Raw genomic sequence first — 15,581 nt, 5'->3', positions numbered from 1 at the left:
CCAAACATCAAGTCTCTTCTCACGCATCTGCTCTAGAAAAACAACACATGCTGTCTTTAGGCAGCTTCTAGAAAAACATCTCATGTCTATTTTCAACAAAATTATCCTACTACATGCCTGCTTCAGCAAAACATCCTTTCATAAGACAGCTTCCAGAAAAACATCGCATGACAAAACTGAGTCTCAAAAGAAAGGAGAAATTTACATCATACACAGACACACACAGACACACACACACACAGACACACACACACACACACACACACACACATGCACATGCACACACACAGCCTTAAATGTGATAAAAATTTAATCTATTATAAAATTATTGTTTAAGATAGTAAAAATACTGAGGCTACATTTCCATTGAGATATGTACAAATGAAACATTTATGCTGGAAAGATATGAGGCCCCCAAACTCATATACAGCAGAGGATGCAGGGTCTGCACTATGTCAGAGGAGATGTACCTAAACCCGCAAGAGGCTGGGGTGAGGGTCAGCAGAGTGGAAAAATCCTTGTGGAGAAACGGGCTGGGGAAAGGAGTTATGGGATGTGGAAAAGGCAGAGGGTGGGTCAAGAGGAGGATAAAATCTGGACTTTAAGAAGAAATTAAATAATTTTTAAAAGAAATGACAAAATTATAAAAAAAGGATCATATGACTTTTTAATCATATATATATATATATATATATATATATATATATATATATATATATTATTTACAGAAGTGATCTTCATAAGTAGCCCAGGTTAACTTCAGATTTCTTATTAGCATATGTAAAAGTTCATGACTCTTATTCCAAGAATGAGGTAGCAAATCAGGCCAGGGAGCAGGTCCTATCAATGCCTGAACATTTCTTGACACCAGACTTATGTCACAGGAGGGATCCCACAGAAGCCAGACTTGGGAAGCTCATGCAGACTCTTTTTGATGGCATGGGATGAACACATCAGCACCATAAGTAAGACTTTAGTACTATGAACCAAGTACCAATCAGTCTGGGCCATAGAAATCAGTTTCAGAAGTGACAAGATACCAATCTGCCAGAAGCCCCCACATTTGTTTACTTGGTAGAAGCTTGACATATGTGTGTATTCAAGTAACAATGACCTGTGTTTTCCTTTTCTCTCAAATGTCTACCAAACAGCTGAATCTAGTGTTTGCTCTCTCTATCTCTTTGAGCAGCACCACTCCTTGGATACTTACTTATTGATATCAACAAAAAAGTTTGGATAGGATTTTGGAATTTTTAAAAGTATGATTTATTTTCGTTTAAATATTATAATATAATAAAATCACTTCTCCATTCCCTTTCTCCATCCAAACTCTTCTATATACCCATCCTTGCTTTTTTAAAGTCATGGCCTCTTTTATCATTAGTTAATTGTTATCTACAATCTTAACTCTCATTATCATGTGATTTAAACCTAATACAGAAAAATAAAGCTGATGGGCTTAAATTGCCAGTAGATTCTTAAAATTAAAATTAGGACAGTTTATAATGTAATATAAAACTTACTAAGGAATCCAAGGTAAGCGTAAAGTGGAATTTACATGTTAACTATTTATCTAAATACCCTCTAAATACAATCATAGATCTCTGCTTTTTCTATAGAGTTAGGTTTGCATTAAAGTTCCCAGTTTTAAAATGATAAGTCATTTTACCATTTTCTAAAATTAAAAATATTTTAAAGCCCAAAAAAGATCCAAAGATTTAAAGCATTGGTTAAAATACTATGTTGAGAAGTTAAATATACTTATAAAAAAGATAAAAATATAACATATGTAAAAATACAGCTTATTATTCATTGTTAAAAGATTCTTATTAGGATACAGAAATTTAATTTTGAGTCTCCAAAAGCCTTTGACGTATAACAGAAAAATCTTGTAAAAAGATTAAAATCTTAAAATGCCTTGGTATCACTGATGGGATGTAAATCAGCATACTGGGATATTGATATGTGTGCCATTCTGTTAAGGTACATTAAAGATATGTCTATTACATAAAGTATATCTTTATGGATGAAGCAAAGAAGTGCAGACCGACAGGAGCCGGATGTAGATCGCTCCTGAGAGACACAGCCAGAATACAGCAAATATAGAGGCGAATGCCAGCAGCAAACCACTGAACTGAGAATAGGTCCCCTATTGAAGGAATCAGAGAAAGAACTGGAAGAGCTTGAAGGGGCTCGAGACCCCAAAAGTACAACAATGCCAAGCAACCAGAGCTTCCAGGGACTAAGCCACTACCTAAAGACTATACATGGACTGACCCTGGACTCTGACCCCATAGGTAGCAATGAATATCCTAGTAAGAGCACCAGTGGAAGGGGAAGCCCTGGGTCCTGCTAAGACTGAACCCACAGTGAACTAGTCTATGGGGGGAGGGCGGCAATGGGGGGAGGGTTGGGAGGGGAACACCCATAAGGAAGGGGAGGGGGGAGGGGGATGTTTGCCCGGAAACCGGGAAAGGGAATAACACTCGAAATGTATATAAGAAATACTCAAGTTAATAAAAAAAAAAAAAAAAAAAAAAAAAAAGAAAACACATAAGCATGTACAATGGAAAAAAAAAAAAAAACAGGGAGCTGTTGAGATGCATTATGGTCTTTCTAAACAGTGGTATAGGGATGCTTAGGAAATAGGAGGAACTATGTGTGTAATATTGCAGTCTTCAAGACCTGATATATGAGAAGAAAACAAAAAGAAAAATGAAGCATCATTCAGTGTCACGAACCCATTTTTATAAAACGAACATTAGGTATGTAAGTAGGTCCATGTTATGCCTATGACTGGATCTATGTAAAATTTATATACAGAGGAGAAAACTTAAAAGGATTGCCTTTAGAATGAGATATTAAAGAACCATGTCCCTGGCAAAAAAAAAAAAAAAAAAAAAAAAAAAAAAAAAAAAAAAAAAAGATATGTCTATTACATAAAGTTGATAAGCAATGCAGGTAGTTATATAATTATGCTCATAATACATATGTAATAACGATAATAATAATAATAATAATAATAATAATAATAATAATAATGATAATAATAATAATAAGAAGAAGAAGAAGAAGAAGAAGAAGAAAATAAACAGTCTCTAAACTTGAAAGTCAAAAAAGAAATGGGAGGATTTAGAGGGAACAAGGGAAAGGGGTGAGTGTTATAATTCTTTTTTTATTTAAAATGGATAAAACTAATAAATACGTACAGTTATCATTATCCTTTTATATTTAAATTTTGTTGGAAACTATAATATAATCATATCAATTATACTTTCTCTTTTCTCCCCCCATACATTTCCAAATACCTGCCTTGCTCTTTTTAAGTTATGGCCTCTAATTCTTTAAATATACATCATATTCATATACATCATGTACATATTCATATATAAATATATAATATACATATACACATTAATACATGTATTCCTTAAGGCATATAGTATATAATATTTTTCATGGCTGATCATTTGGAATTGGCTAACAAATTGCTGTGACTTTCGTCATGGAAGATCATTTCTCCATACCTAAATGTTACTTAGTTGCTGTGGTTTTTTGTTTAGTGGTGAAAACATGAACATTTTCACCTCATTGTTAGCATGTCTAGTGGTATTTTCCTTATTCATGTCAGGTTTAGTTAGTCATGTTGGTCAGACTTATGAATACTTGTCTATACATTTACAGATCATTATATTTGATCTTTTTTTAAGGGAATAGAATTTTGATATGCAGAAATATTTAAAGAAAAGTATAGCAGATGAAAATTGGGAATTTTAGTGCCCAGTCCCAGTAGATAAATCTATACCAGAACTGCGGTGTCTAAGCCTCAAGGTTTCTTGAAGAAGAGAGTGATGTTTGTTAAGTGTCAGATGAAAAATTGATTGCTGTAAGACTGTGCCTTCCATAAATGTCATTAGCTACATACATGTATTCTCATACTAGGCTGCCTAAGCATTGTTCGTTGTCCCGCGCTATCGTCTCGCCATCAAGGAATGCACGCGCAGACACCAGAATCCTTCTGCAGCAAAACGTTTATTGTATCTTAAAGAGAGGGGACATGGGGCGCCAGCGGGGTGCGGCTTATATACACCATAGCGCGGCACATCCACACCTGATTGGTCGCTTACCCATGATCTCATAGGCACGCCCCGGAGTGGGCAAAGACCTGGCATGAAGACACTCTTGCACATGCACACACAGTTAACTTCCTGAAAGGAAGTCGGGCTGGTGCGGCGGAAGCCAGCGCCATCTTGTAATGGCAAATGCTATCCCGGCTTTCCACGTGGGGCGCAGTGGAAGCCAGCGCCATTTTGAGGTGGCGAATGTTATTGCGGCTCTCCACAGTTCGTATTTAGTAAACCACCAAAAATACTTTCCAGATAGGATAAAGTATATCTTACATCAAACACAGAGTATTTGGAAGTTTTTGGAAAATAAAAATGCACATAAATGCATGCATACATGCATACATACATCACACACATATATAAATATGTACTCACAGTCACTTAATTGCTGTCTCATGGTATACAAATATGCTTAATATATTTCTTCTTTTTTTTTTTTTTTTGGTTCTTTTTTTCGGAGCTGGGGACCGAACCCAGGGCCTTGCGCTTCCTAGGTAAGCGCTCTACCACTGAGCTAAATCCCCAGCAATATATTTCTTCTTAAACAGATAAAATCTGCTCTTTTGAGGCAGAGAAAACGCCACCACAAGAAGAGAAATATGGACTAATTTGGCCTGCCGCCAACCCTAAGATTGGCCCTCACGGCCTACACACAGTCCAAGTTCGAGGAGGCAATAAGAAGTACCATACCCTGAAGTTGAATGTGGGGAAATGTTCCTAGGGCTTTGAGTGTTGTACCTGCAAAACAAGGATCATTGATGTTGTCTACAATGCATCCAATAATGATGTTGTCTGCACCAAGACCCTGGTGAAGAACTGCATTGTGCTTATAGACAGTATAGTATACCAACAGTCCCACTAAGCACTGCCCCTGGGCCACAATGAGGGAGCAAAGCTGACTCCTAAGGGGAAAGAGATTTTTAAACAAACAATCAGTCAATCAATCAAACAAAAGATGATCAAAGAAAAATCAAAAGAAATACGTCAAAAGGAAAAAGAATGCCAAAATCAGCAGACTTCTGGAGGAGCAGTTCGAGCAGGACAAGCTTCTCATCTGTACGGTCTCAAGAACAGGCCAGAGTGGCAGAACAGATGGCCATATGCTTGGAGGAAAGGAGTTCGAGTACTTTCTGCTGAAAATCAAAATATAAAAGGAACTTCACCCATAAAGAAAATGAGTGATGGGCCAGGGTAAAGGAATACTGAGAGTTTCCCCACCTGCTCAGAAGAGAAAAGAAAGAAGGATTGAGAGGGATTATAAAAGTGATGACAAGGTGACTAGGAGGGTGCAGTGAGCAAGTTGTAAAGTGAATGAGTAAAATCATAATAATGAAATAAAAACATTAAAAGCAAGAAAATGAGTGATTATTTTCCATTGTATGTTTGACAACTTCTCAGACCTTTGTCTATACATGAGCAACAACAGTAGTAGAAAAACCTGGAATAATATTTTCATAATTTAAATAAAATATATATAAAACTGATAAAATCAAAGTTAATATTATTTTACCTTGCTTGTTCATGGTAATAAATATATGAAAATATAATGAATTTTGTATTATAATTTGGTTCAAATATAATTTGATGTAAGACCTTTTTTATTTTAACTAGAACTTAAAACTGAATTTTGCTTGCTTTCTGCATGCTGTGAAGTGATTCTAGTATTTTAACATGCTGCAAGTTATAACCTGGATCCTAGAAGATTGAAAAGACATTGAAAATGTATATTTAACTCCCTCTATATTATTAAAAGCATGGGTAATTTAAATATCTCTAAGAAAATATAAAAATATTCTTCCTTTCGTTGAAATTTTTCAATGAAAAGGTAGCTTGAAATAATAATTTGTGAAAAGAAGAACAAAAGTAAAAATGGGAAAATCCTCTCCAAAACTCTGCCAATATGATTTTACCCTCCTTTCTTCATTTCTTTCATATAAAAGTCATTTCCTTAAGAAAGATGCAATCCTGTGCACTGTATTAATGAATGCATTTTTCACTTGCTGATTCCTCAAGGTATAGATAAAAGGATTCAGAAGTGGAGCCACTGAGGTATTGAGCACAGAAATTCCCTTGGAAATAGATACTCTCTGCTTGACTGATGGTTTAAGATACATGAAGATGCAACTGCCATATGAGAGGGATATCACAGTCATGTGAGAAGAGCATGTAGAGAAAGCCTTCTCCCCCTGGCCGGTTGAAGGGACCTTTAGAATCGTCCTGGCAATGTAGGTGTAGGATATAATCACCATTACCAATGTGAGTAAGAGTGTCACTAGAGCTGAGACAAATCCCATTGTCTCCAGGAACTGCGTGTCTGTGCAGGAAAGCTCCAGGAGTGGAGTGGTGTCACAATAGAAATGATCAACAATGTTGGAAGCACAGAAGTCAAGATTCAAGCCTAACAGGAGTGGTGGAAAGATGACAAAAAAACCAGCAAGCCAACAACTTAGGATCAGTTGCACACAGACTTTATTGTTCATGATGGTCATGTAATGCAGGAGCTTGCAGATTGCCACATATCTGTCATAGGACATGGCTGCCAATAAATAAAATTCTGATGCTCCAAATAGGAAAGCAAAAAACACTTGAGTCAAACAACTACCATAAGAAATGGTTTTGTCTCCAGTTGCCATAATAACAAGCAATTTGGGTATGCATGTAGTAGTGTAGGAAATCTCTAAGAAGGAAAAATTCCGAAGGAAAAAATACATGGGTGTCTTCAGGTGAGTATCCACCAGGGTGAGTGTGATGATGGTCAGATTGCCAGTGATGCTGAGCAGATAGGTAAGAAGCAGGAAAATAAATAACACAGCTTTCCACTGTGGGTCATCAGTCAAATCTGCTATGATGAAAAATGTCACCCTTGTGTGGTTCTTCATTGTGATTTTCTGACTGGTAGATGGCCTAATGGAAGAGAGAGGTGGTGAGGAAGAGGTTATTACTACAGAACTGTACTAGTGATAGGTCATGTTGAAGAACCATAAAAATTGCAAAAGCCCATTTTCAGACACAGGAACATCTCTAACTATGGTTATACTGGAAAAATAGTTTGTATAGTTTTATAGTATCTAGGCATTATTAAAGTTATTAATTTACAATACCAATTTTGGATAACTTATGATATTATTTGTTTATCTCTTATATGAATTCACATGGTGAAATTAAAGGAACTGAGAAATACTTGTTTCCATGCTTGAACCTTAAAATAGAGATGTTATTTTGTTTTGTTAATTTTGTTTGAATAAAATATTAAAAGTTTGCATAAAAATTCAAATTCACGTGAAATGCATTAGTGTGTATTTTCAGCTCTTCCTTCTCTTCCTTTTTGATCCCCTACACATAAACACACACACACACACACACACACACAGAGAGAGAGAGAGAGAGAGAGACACATACCATGTTTTTATCTTAATATAAAATATTATCATTACTGTAACCAATTTTGTAGAAGAATATCATTCAAATTAATACTTTCATTACTGTTGTCTTATATCAGAAGTCTAAATGAAGCCTAGGAATTGATTTCCTTGCACTTTCAATATATTTCAACTGCTTTAATTTTTATTATTATCCTATATTCTAAGCACTCTCCATTCTAATACCAAGTCATTAGAAATAGTTTGGTAAATCCACTGTGAAAAATATACTATTGTGGTTGTCTTCTAGTGTAGAAATATTGATAACACAACAAGTGTTATAAATTAATATTGGGGTGAAAAAACACCAAAAATTTAAACATAGAACTATGGGATTTATTTTATTTTAGAGGCAGAGAATATCAAGACAATATGGAAATATATTGAGATACAGATTTTTAGAGATGAATCATGAGCTTAAAGGACAATCTCAGTGAATCTGAATTATTAAGTAAGAGAAACAAATATGGAAATTTTCTCCACCAGTTGCTAGTTCTTTAACATTTTCCTTCTTAGACTAAATATTTTAACAACCAATGATTTTAATATATATGTGATCTGAAAAGCAGGATCTGAGTTTCAAAATCACTGAGTAGGACAACATAAGTTTTAAGAAATATGTAAAATCTCTGGCCCACCATTCAAATAAAAAGAGGTTAAAGAACCAAGGGCATAGATCAGTATTGCAGTCCTACAGTATCCTGTACAAAGTCCCAGGTCTGATGTTTCTCATGGAAAGAGTGTGCACATACCTGCAAAGGGCATATTGACAAGTAGATAACTATGTAGGATATTTTGATAGTGATATTAAGAAACAAAATTGTGACTGGCCAAGGAAACAGGTTAGTTCCTTCCACAGCCATCATCAGAAAAACTTCCTCCTGCAACAGATGGGAACAAACACAGAGATTCAGAGCCAGACTTTATGGACAGAGTGAGAGACCTTTGAACACTGAAACCTAAATGAGATGTCTGCATCAAAATGATCCTGGCAGAGCTAAGGGAACTTCAAGGAGGTACTGATAAAAAGTATAAGGACCAGAGGAAAAGGAGAAAGGAGAAGAAGGTTCTTTAAATCAATATGTACAGTTACTCACAGAGACTCAAGTAGCAAGCTTATGGCCTCAATGTGTATGTACCATGTTATCATCTTATATTTATATTATGACTTTAACTGCAGTATTTTTTATAAAATTCTTGAGTATAGGAACAATGGGGTCTCTGTTCCTTGTACAACCTCTTGGTCTCACTTCCTTCTCTTTGTTTGATTCAAACCCAATATATTACTATTTGTTTCAACTTTTTATTTTTTATTTTATTTTATTATAAATTATAAAAGTTACCCATTACTTGAAAGAAATTTAATTTCTTAATTTATTCACAGGAAACATACTGAAGTTGAGAATTAAAAATAATGATAGTTCTAGAGACAAATTTTTTGGGGAGTCTTCATGATCAAACATGTAAATAAGTTAATTTTTCAATAGATCATGACAATATCTGACAATACTTACTTTCTAAGTCGATCAAGATGATCACTTACCATCTCTAAAATATGTATTAATACTAAAAATGAAATATTTTTATACTAATATAAAAATAAAATAGATATTTGAGAAGAAATTAAACCTACTTTACAATAATATTAGTCATGTTTCAAGAAAAATGTTGTAGACTTTATTGTGGGTGTAAGATTAAGAAAAGATACTCCAGGAATGCCTGGACAGAAGAAATGTGACTCAATCATGTCCTTTGGGACAAGAAATAGAGTTTGTGCATCTACAATAACAAGAGAAAGGAAATGTTATTTCTGTAGGACATTCCTTTCACATTCAGATGATTGTGAAAATATCACTTACAGAGTTTCCAGACTTAAACAAATAGCCTCATGACACCAGCAACAGCTAAACAGTTACATTGATCAACTATTTCTGGACATACTATGTCAGAATAAAATTTGCACTAGAACTTGAATGTATGAATGAAACTTTGTCTAACTATATTAGCAATCATGAATATAAGTTAATATACAAAAGTCTTTTATTTTAAATTATCGTTAGTACATAGTCTAATTTCATCCTCTTTTCCTCTTGTGTAAGATTCAAAATGTTGAATAAAAATATGATGCTTAAAAAATACAAATTACAGTAGACATAGCAGAAATTGTATTTTAATTTGACCAACATTACTTATTTTCATCTGTTTAAATTCAAAACAAGTTCATCAAAAATTTTTAAAATACAGATATGTACTTGACACTTAAGAATATTCCTTAAAGGAATGTATGTCAAGTCACACTTGAACAAGATGATCTGATTCTTCATATTTAAATATGTTACCATAAAGCTGACTTGAGCACAGTCCATCTTCTCACTGAATCCACGTAACTAAACCAGAGACTATGGCTTGTTTCTCTCACTGTGAGAGTAATCTTAATTGCCTAATTTATTTCAGAATTATAGTTACTTACTCATATAGTTTCAGTCATGTCCTACTCATTTCTGACATGGCCACAAAGTGAATTATTCATGGTCTTTGAGAGTTTTCCTGAAGTTGTTACCTAAGTGAAGTGGTCAAGAGGGAATAGATATTCTCAGGAGATTTTGAGATCCACATCAACAATTCCCAAGAAAATAACAGTTTTTATGTTATCCAAATGTCTTCCCCACACCCAAATACGTGTTTAAATGTTGCTCCTTCAAAGATTACTATAAACGATTCCTCCAACAACCCAAAAGCACATTACCCTAGTAGATGTTCAGGCATTTGAAAAAAACAAATTAAATAAAAGCTATTATTTTTATGAAACTTAAGTAAAGTTGGGCTCCTTTTGGTACCTTTACTCAAGATCAAGTAATTTATAAAGCAACTGATTTTCCTTAAACAGATGTTTCTAAAGGTCAGTAGCCCCATCCCAAACCTAGTGGTCTCATAACAAATTGTTCTTTAGCTAGTGGCAGAAATCAAGAGGAAAAGAGCTCAAGTAGAGGGATAAAGTTGTGAGAATTTACCCTCTCCTTTGAAAAATTGATTAATTCACTTCAATGATCCAAGCCCATTTTGCAGTCCCACCTCTTAATACGTATGCATTGAAGAATGAAGTTTCTGTCACACGAGTGTCATAGGACCTTCTCAAGCAGGAAAAGATTGTTTATGTTCAACTTTCCACTCAAAGGTATACCAGACTGATTTCTGTTTTCACTGAAAGGATACATGCATGTTCTGGAATAGTACTTTACATTTTCAGTATATTTGTGTTGAGTCTCTCACTTCATTTTCTCTTCACTAGTACCAAGGAAGATGAGTTGAGGAGCATCTTACAACTAGATCCATTGGCCTCTCTTACCTGTGGTTCATGTATCTGATTAAAAGAATTGTCCACCTGCTGATATTATACAGAGCTGTACATATCATTCACATTAATTTCTGGTTCTATAACTGTATAAAATCCTCTAGGAAAACACTAACAGTGACAGAACTGTTAATTTTTTTGTGTGTACTTTTCTCTATTCTGAAACTTCATTGAAATGGGAACATGAGATGTATCTTATTTTAACCTTCCCTATTTTAATTAATTAACATATAGTTATAATTCATGCATGATTCTGCATATTTTTTCATTTTGCTAGTAAATATATCAATTACTTAATATTTTGAATCTTAAAATAACTCTTGATTTATTACATATACAATAGAAAGTGATTATAGTTGTAAGCTATCAATATGTATTAGCAAGTGGGAGAATAGTTCACTGTCTACTCAGAACCATCATTTTTAGGTTAACTGTCTTATGTTCTAATGTTAACTGACACACCTGTATATAAAATAAACATCTCGTAATGGAAATGTATACCTATAATTCATTAAAAATCACATTTAAACCAAAATGAAATTAAAGATTCTATGTTTGTATTATTCCTTGATTTAAGCTTTGATTTTTGCCACTTAGTCATCCCTATGACCTAATGCTTATTACTTACCTTTATATTTCTTTATTACCTTTTGTCTTCAAAGGAAATAGCTAACTAATTTCTACTATGCATGTTGAGGTTTTAATTATATAATTCATCTAAATTATATCATGTTTCTATAGGTATCATCATGTAGGACTCATCTTTCACAAATTTCATGTTAAGGATCTCTGTTTCTATGTCTTTGTCTGTCTCTGTGTCTCTGTCTGTCTCTGTGTGCCTCTGTCTCTGTCTCTATTTCTCTGTCTGTCTCTCTGTCTCTGTCTCTGTCTCTCTGTCTGTCTGTCTCTGTCTCTGTCTCTCTCTCTCTCTCTCTCTGTGTGTGTGTGTGTGTGTGTGTGTGTGTGTGTGTGTGTGTGTGTTGTCTGGGTACATTAGTAGACAACCATAAGTATGAATGCCAGAGTTCAACTCTATGTGTCTTTCTGTATCACTCACCAAGCTCATTATGGGTGGTGATATTAATATAGGGATATGCTACATATGCCTATCAATTAGTTATTGAACAAAATATGTATTCATTATGTATTTTGACACTGATGAGTCAAATGTCTTCTAATTGCTATGAAGACATTTATGTATAAATGTAAACATTTGGTAAATAATGAGGAATGGGATATTTATGTTGCATAGAGTGAACATTTACCTCTGTAAGAAATTACTAAATTGTGGCAAGCAGTGACTACATTGTATTCATTTTTTAAACTGTTATGGTTTGAATATAAAATATTTCTCATAGATTCATGTGATAAGGCAAGTGTACCCAGAATGTGGCCCATTGGTGAAGGATGTCTAATCATTAGTAGATAGGCATCTGATGCAGGTAATAGGTCACTGTAGGGATGTCATTAGGTATATCTTGTGGTATGTAGATATCTGTTTGTGTGTGGTACATGCTATGTGTGTGTGTGTGTGTGTGTCTGTGTCTGTGTGTGTGTGTGTGTGTGTGTGTGTGTGTGGTATTTCTGTGTGTATGGTGCAGTATGTGTGTGTTATATGTAAACATTAATGTACAGGTATGTGTGCTGTGTGAGTGTATATAAGCCAGAAGAGAATGGTTGGTGTTCTGCTCTATTGCTATATGACTTGTTCCCCAAAAATATCTTCTTGAACTGCATGTAATGGTACCAAATGCCAGTGATTTTTCTGTCTTGACTTCACACAGTGTTCGTTCCTCTGTCCCATAATTCTGCTATTATTCTCTTTGAAAAAGTGCCCATGGTATAACCCCTTTTAGACTATGAGTTAAAATATTTGTCCTGTCAGTATCAGTCTTATGCTTAGATAGGACACAGTTCATGTCGAGAATCTCTCACTCTTCAGCTGTTAAATTATAATGACTCTATTTTAGGGTTGATTTATAACCATAATAGCCTTTTATTCCCATAATCCATGTAGTAAGCCACCTCTGAGAAGCTTTTCCTTGAAGTAGATGATGATTATCACCAAGACTGAAACTGGACAAAATATAGTGAATAAGAGACTACAGCAGTTCATCCATTTCATTTTCAACAGTCTATTCTTTACTGTGTCAATTTCAGTTTCTGAGCCATGTCATTGTTCTTCCTGAAGCATGTAAAAAGCATATTTATCATGAGGCTTATATGCTAGTTATGAATTATATAATTTTATTTTTGTAGTTATATATTTTTATTACTTTTGGAGAGTTATCTCATGGTATATGTAGTTCTTAGATGGTAGTTGACAATCACTATTTATATACTTTCAAACATGTATATTATTTAAATGATACCGGATTTTGTATTGCATTTTAATTGACTGAATTTTAGATAATTTTCTTAAAACAAAGAAGAATATCTTCATTAATATAGTATAATAAGCATTATTTAAAGCATTGTTATTAAGTAAATTTCAGACTATTAAAATTTTAGCCCTATGATCTGGAGTTCTACTTTGATTTCTCCTGAGAGCTACATCTTTGGGAATTTAAATATTCTAGACAATTAGAGTATTATTAAAGTCAATAAGAGAATAACCATCAGTTGGATATTTTTATCATTTATAATTATGCACCCAGAAAAAGAGCTTAACTATACAGTACCTTAGTAAACAAATTAATAGTCATTTATGAAATCACAAAGGAAAAGCAAAACATTTTCCAGAGTGTCATGTCACCTTGGTCCTAGTACAGAGAGACTAGTTTAATTTGTTAATACGTGAATGTTAAATTTCAGTGGTAAGTAAATTTGGCTAATATATGTGGTGGTGAGAAAGAAATGGAAGAAAAATTTTCTGACACTCCAAATACTGAAAATTGTTTAAATCAAAATTCTGTATTGAAATAGCATATTTCTTTTACTAGATACTAAATTATATACATCTAATTATATAATCAATCAAAAAACATTAATTGCCAAGAAGCAATTTTTTTTTTTTTTTTTTTTTTTGGAGCTGGGGACCGAACCCAGGGCCTTGCGCTTCCTAGGTAAGCGCTCTACCACTGAGCTAAATCCCCAGCCCCGCCAAGAAGCAATTTTAAATTTTTTACTTAAATACAAAGCAAAATTTACGACTCTATTTACAAAAGTCGGGGTGTGTGAATGAACACATGAGTGCATGGGGGATTTCTATGTCAAAGATCTGTGATATGTTAGGGAAAATTAGTTTATTTCAGATAATCCTAGAGTATTGATCTTATTTCACATGGAAAATAAATTGATCTTAATTCAAGATGTGTTTCTTTTGTTCTGGTTCTAAGCTAGATGGACTTTATCCTAAAACTTTTCCAAAGAAAAGCTGACACTACCCTGTTAGACTACATTTCTCACCACAGCATCTGCAATATCTGAAAGAACATTATGGATATTAGAGCCTAAACATTCAAATGACCATGAATTTCAAAAAGACCATTATAATATGGGATTGTTAAGCAGGATAATGCCAAATATATCTTGTTTGTTATAACCTGTCTCCAGCTCTGAGTAGAGAACTGACAGAAGCCAAGACTTGCCATTTCTGAAATATTTTTTATTTTGTTCTGTTTTTCTTTCTGTTTCTGTTTTTCAAAAGACAACAGACACATTCAAACTGTTCTGTCTACATATTGCTTTGCTAATTGTCAAAGACCCATTTCTGAGCAAGTAATTACCAGGTAAATATTAATTTGGCTTTCCTACCTGTGTTTTAAAACAGAGGAAATACTGGGACACTGCCTTTGAGAGTCCTTTTCTTGTGAGTCCTTTGTTGCTAATTAACAGTCAATGAAATGATTTATGCAAAATGTGAAAGTGGAGTGATAGATTGAGACTGCTGTTAGGAAAGGCCATTGGAAGATAAAATGATGGCATAACTTGAGGGTTGTAGTTGATTTTATAAGAGTTTGATTGCAGACTGGTACAACCATTCTGGAAATCAGTCTGGAGGTTCCTCAGAAAATTGGACATTGAACTGCCTGAGGATCCAGCTATACCTCTCTTGGGCATATACCCAAAAGATGCCCCAACATATAAAAAAGACACGTGCTCCACTATGTTCATCGCAGCCTTATTTATAATAGCCAGAAGCTGGAAAGAACCCAGATGCCCTTCAACAGAGGAATGGATACAGAAAATGTGGTACATCTACACAATGGAATATTACTCGGCTATCAAAAACAATGACTTTATGAAATCCGTAGGCAAATGGTTGGAACTGGAAAATATCATCCTGAGTGAGGTAACCCAATCACAGAAAAACACATATGGTATGCACTCATTGATAAGTGGCTATTAGCCCAAATGCTTGAATTACCCTGGATGCCTAGAACAAATGAAACTCAAGACGGATGATCAAAATGTGAATGCTTCACTCCTTCTTTAAAAGGGGAACAAGAATACCCTTGGCAGGGAATAGAGAGGCAAAGATTAAAACAGACACAGAAGGAACACCCATTCAGAGCCTGCCCCACATGTGGCCCATACATATACAGCCATCCAATTAGACAAGATGGATGAAGCAAAGAAGCGCAGGCTGACAGGAGCCGGATGTAGATCGCTCCTGAGAGACACAGCCAGAATACAGCAAATACAGAGGCGAATGCCAGCAGCAGACCACTGAACTGAGAA

General features: G+C 34.5%; 1 protein-coding gene and 1 pseudogene across 1 annotated transcript; one reads left to right on the top strand and one right to left on the bottom strand.

Annotated features, from left to right (window-relative positions):
* The first annotated feature begins 436 nt into the window (after nucleotides 1-436).
* On the top strand, nucleotides 437-5,278 carry LOC103692767 (40S ribosomal protein S8 pseudogene; annotated as a pseudogene).
* Nucleotides 5,279-6,067: 789 nt separating this feature from the next.
* On the bottom strand, nucleotides 6,068-7,006 carry Or6c69e (olfactory receptor family 6 subfamily C member 69E). The gene has a single exon (NM_001001381.1). The coding sequence runs from the start codon at nucleotides 7,004-7,006 to the stop codon at nucleotides 6,068-6,070; it is 939 nt and encodes a 312-aa protein (NP_001001381.1).
* Between the last annotated feature and the right edge of the window lie 8,575 nt (nucleotides 7,007-15,581).

Source organism: Rattus norvegicus, chromosome 7 (genome assembly GCF_036323735.1).
Source record: "Rattus norvegicus strain BN/NHsdMcwi chromosome 7, GRCr8, whole genome shotgun sequence".
Lineage (NCBI taxonomy): Eukaryota > Metazoa > Chordata > Mammalia > Rodentia > Muridae > Rattus > Rattus norvegicus.
The sequence above is the reverse complement of the archived record's forward strand: the minus strand, read 5'-3'. Positions and strand labels throughout refer to the sequence as shown.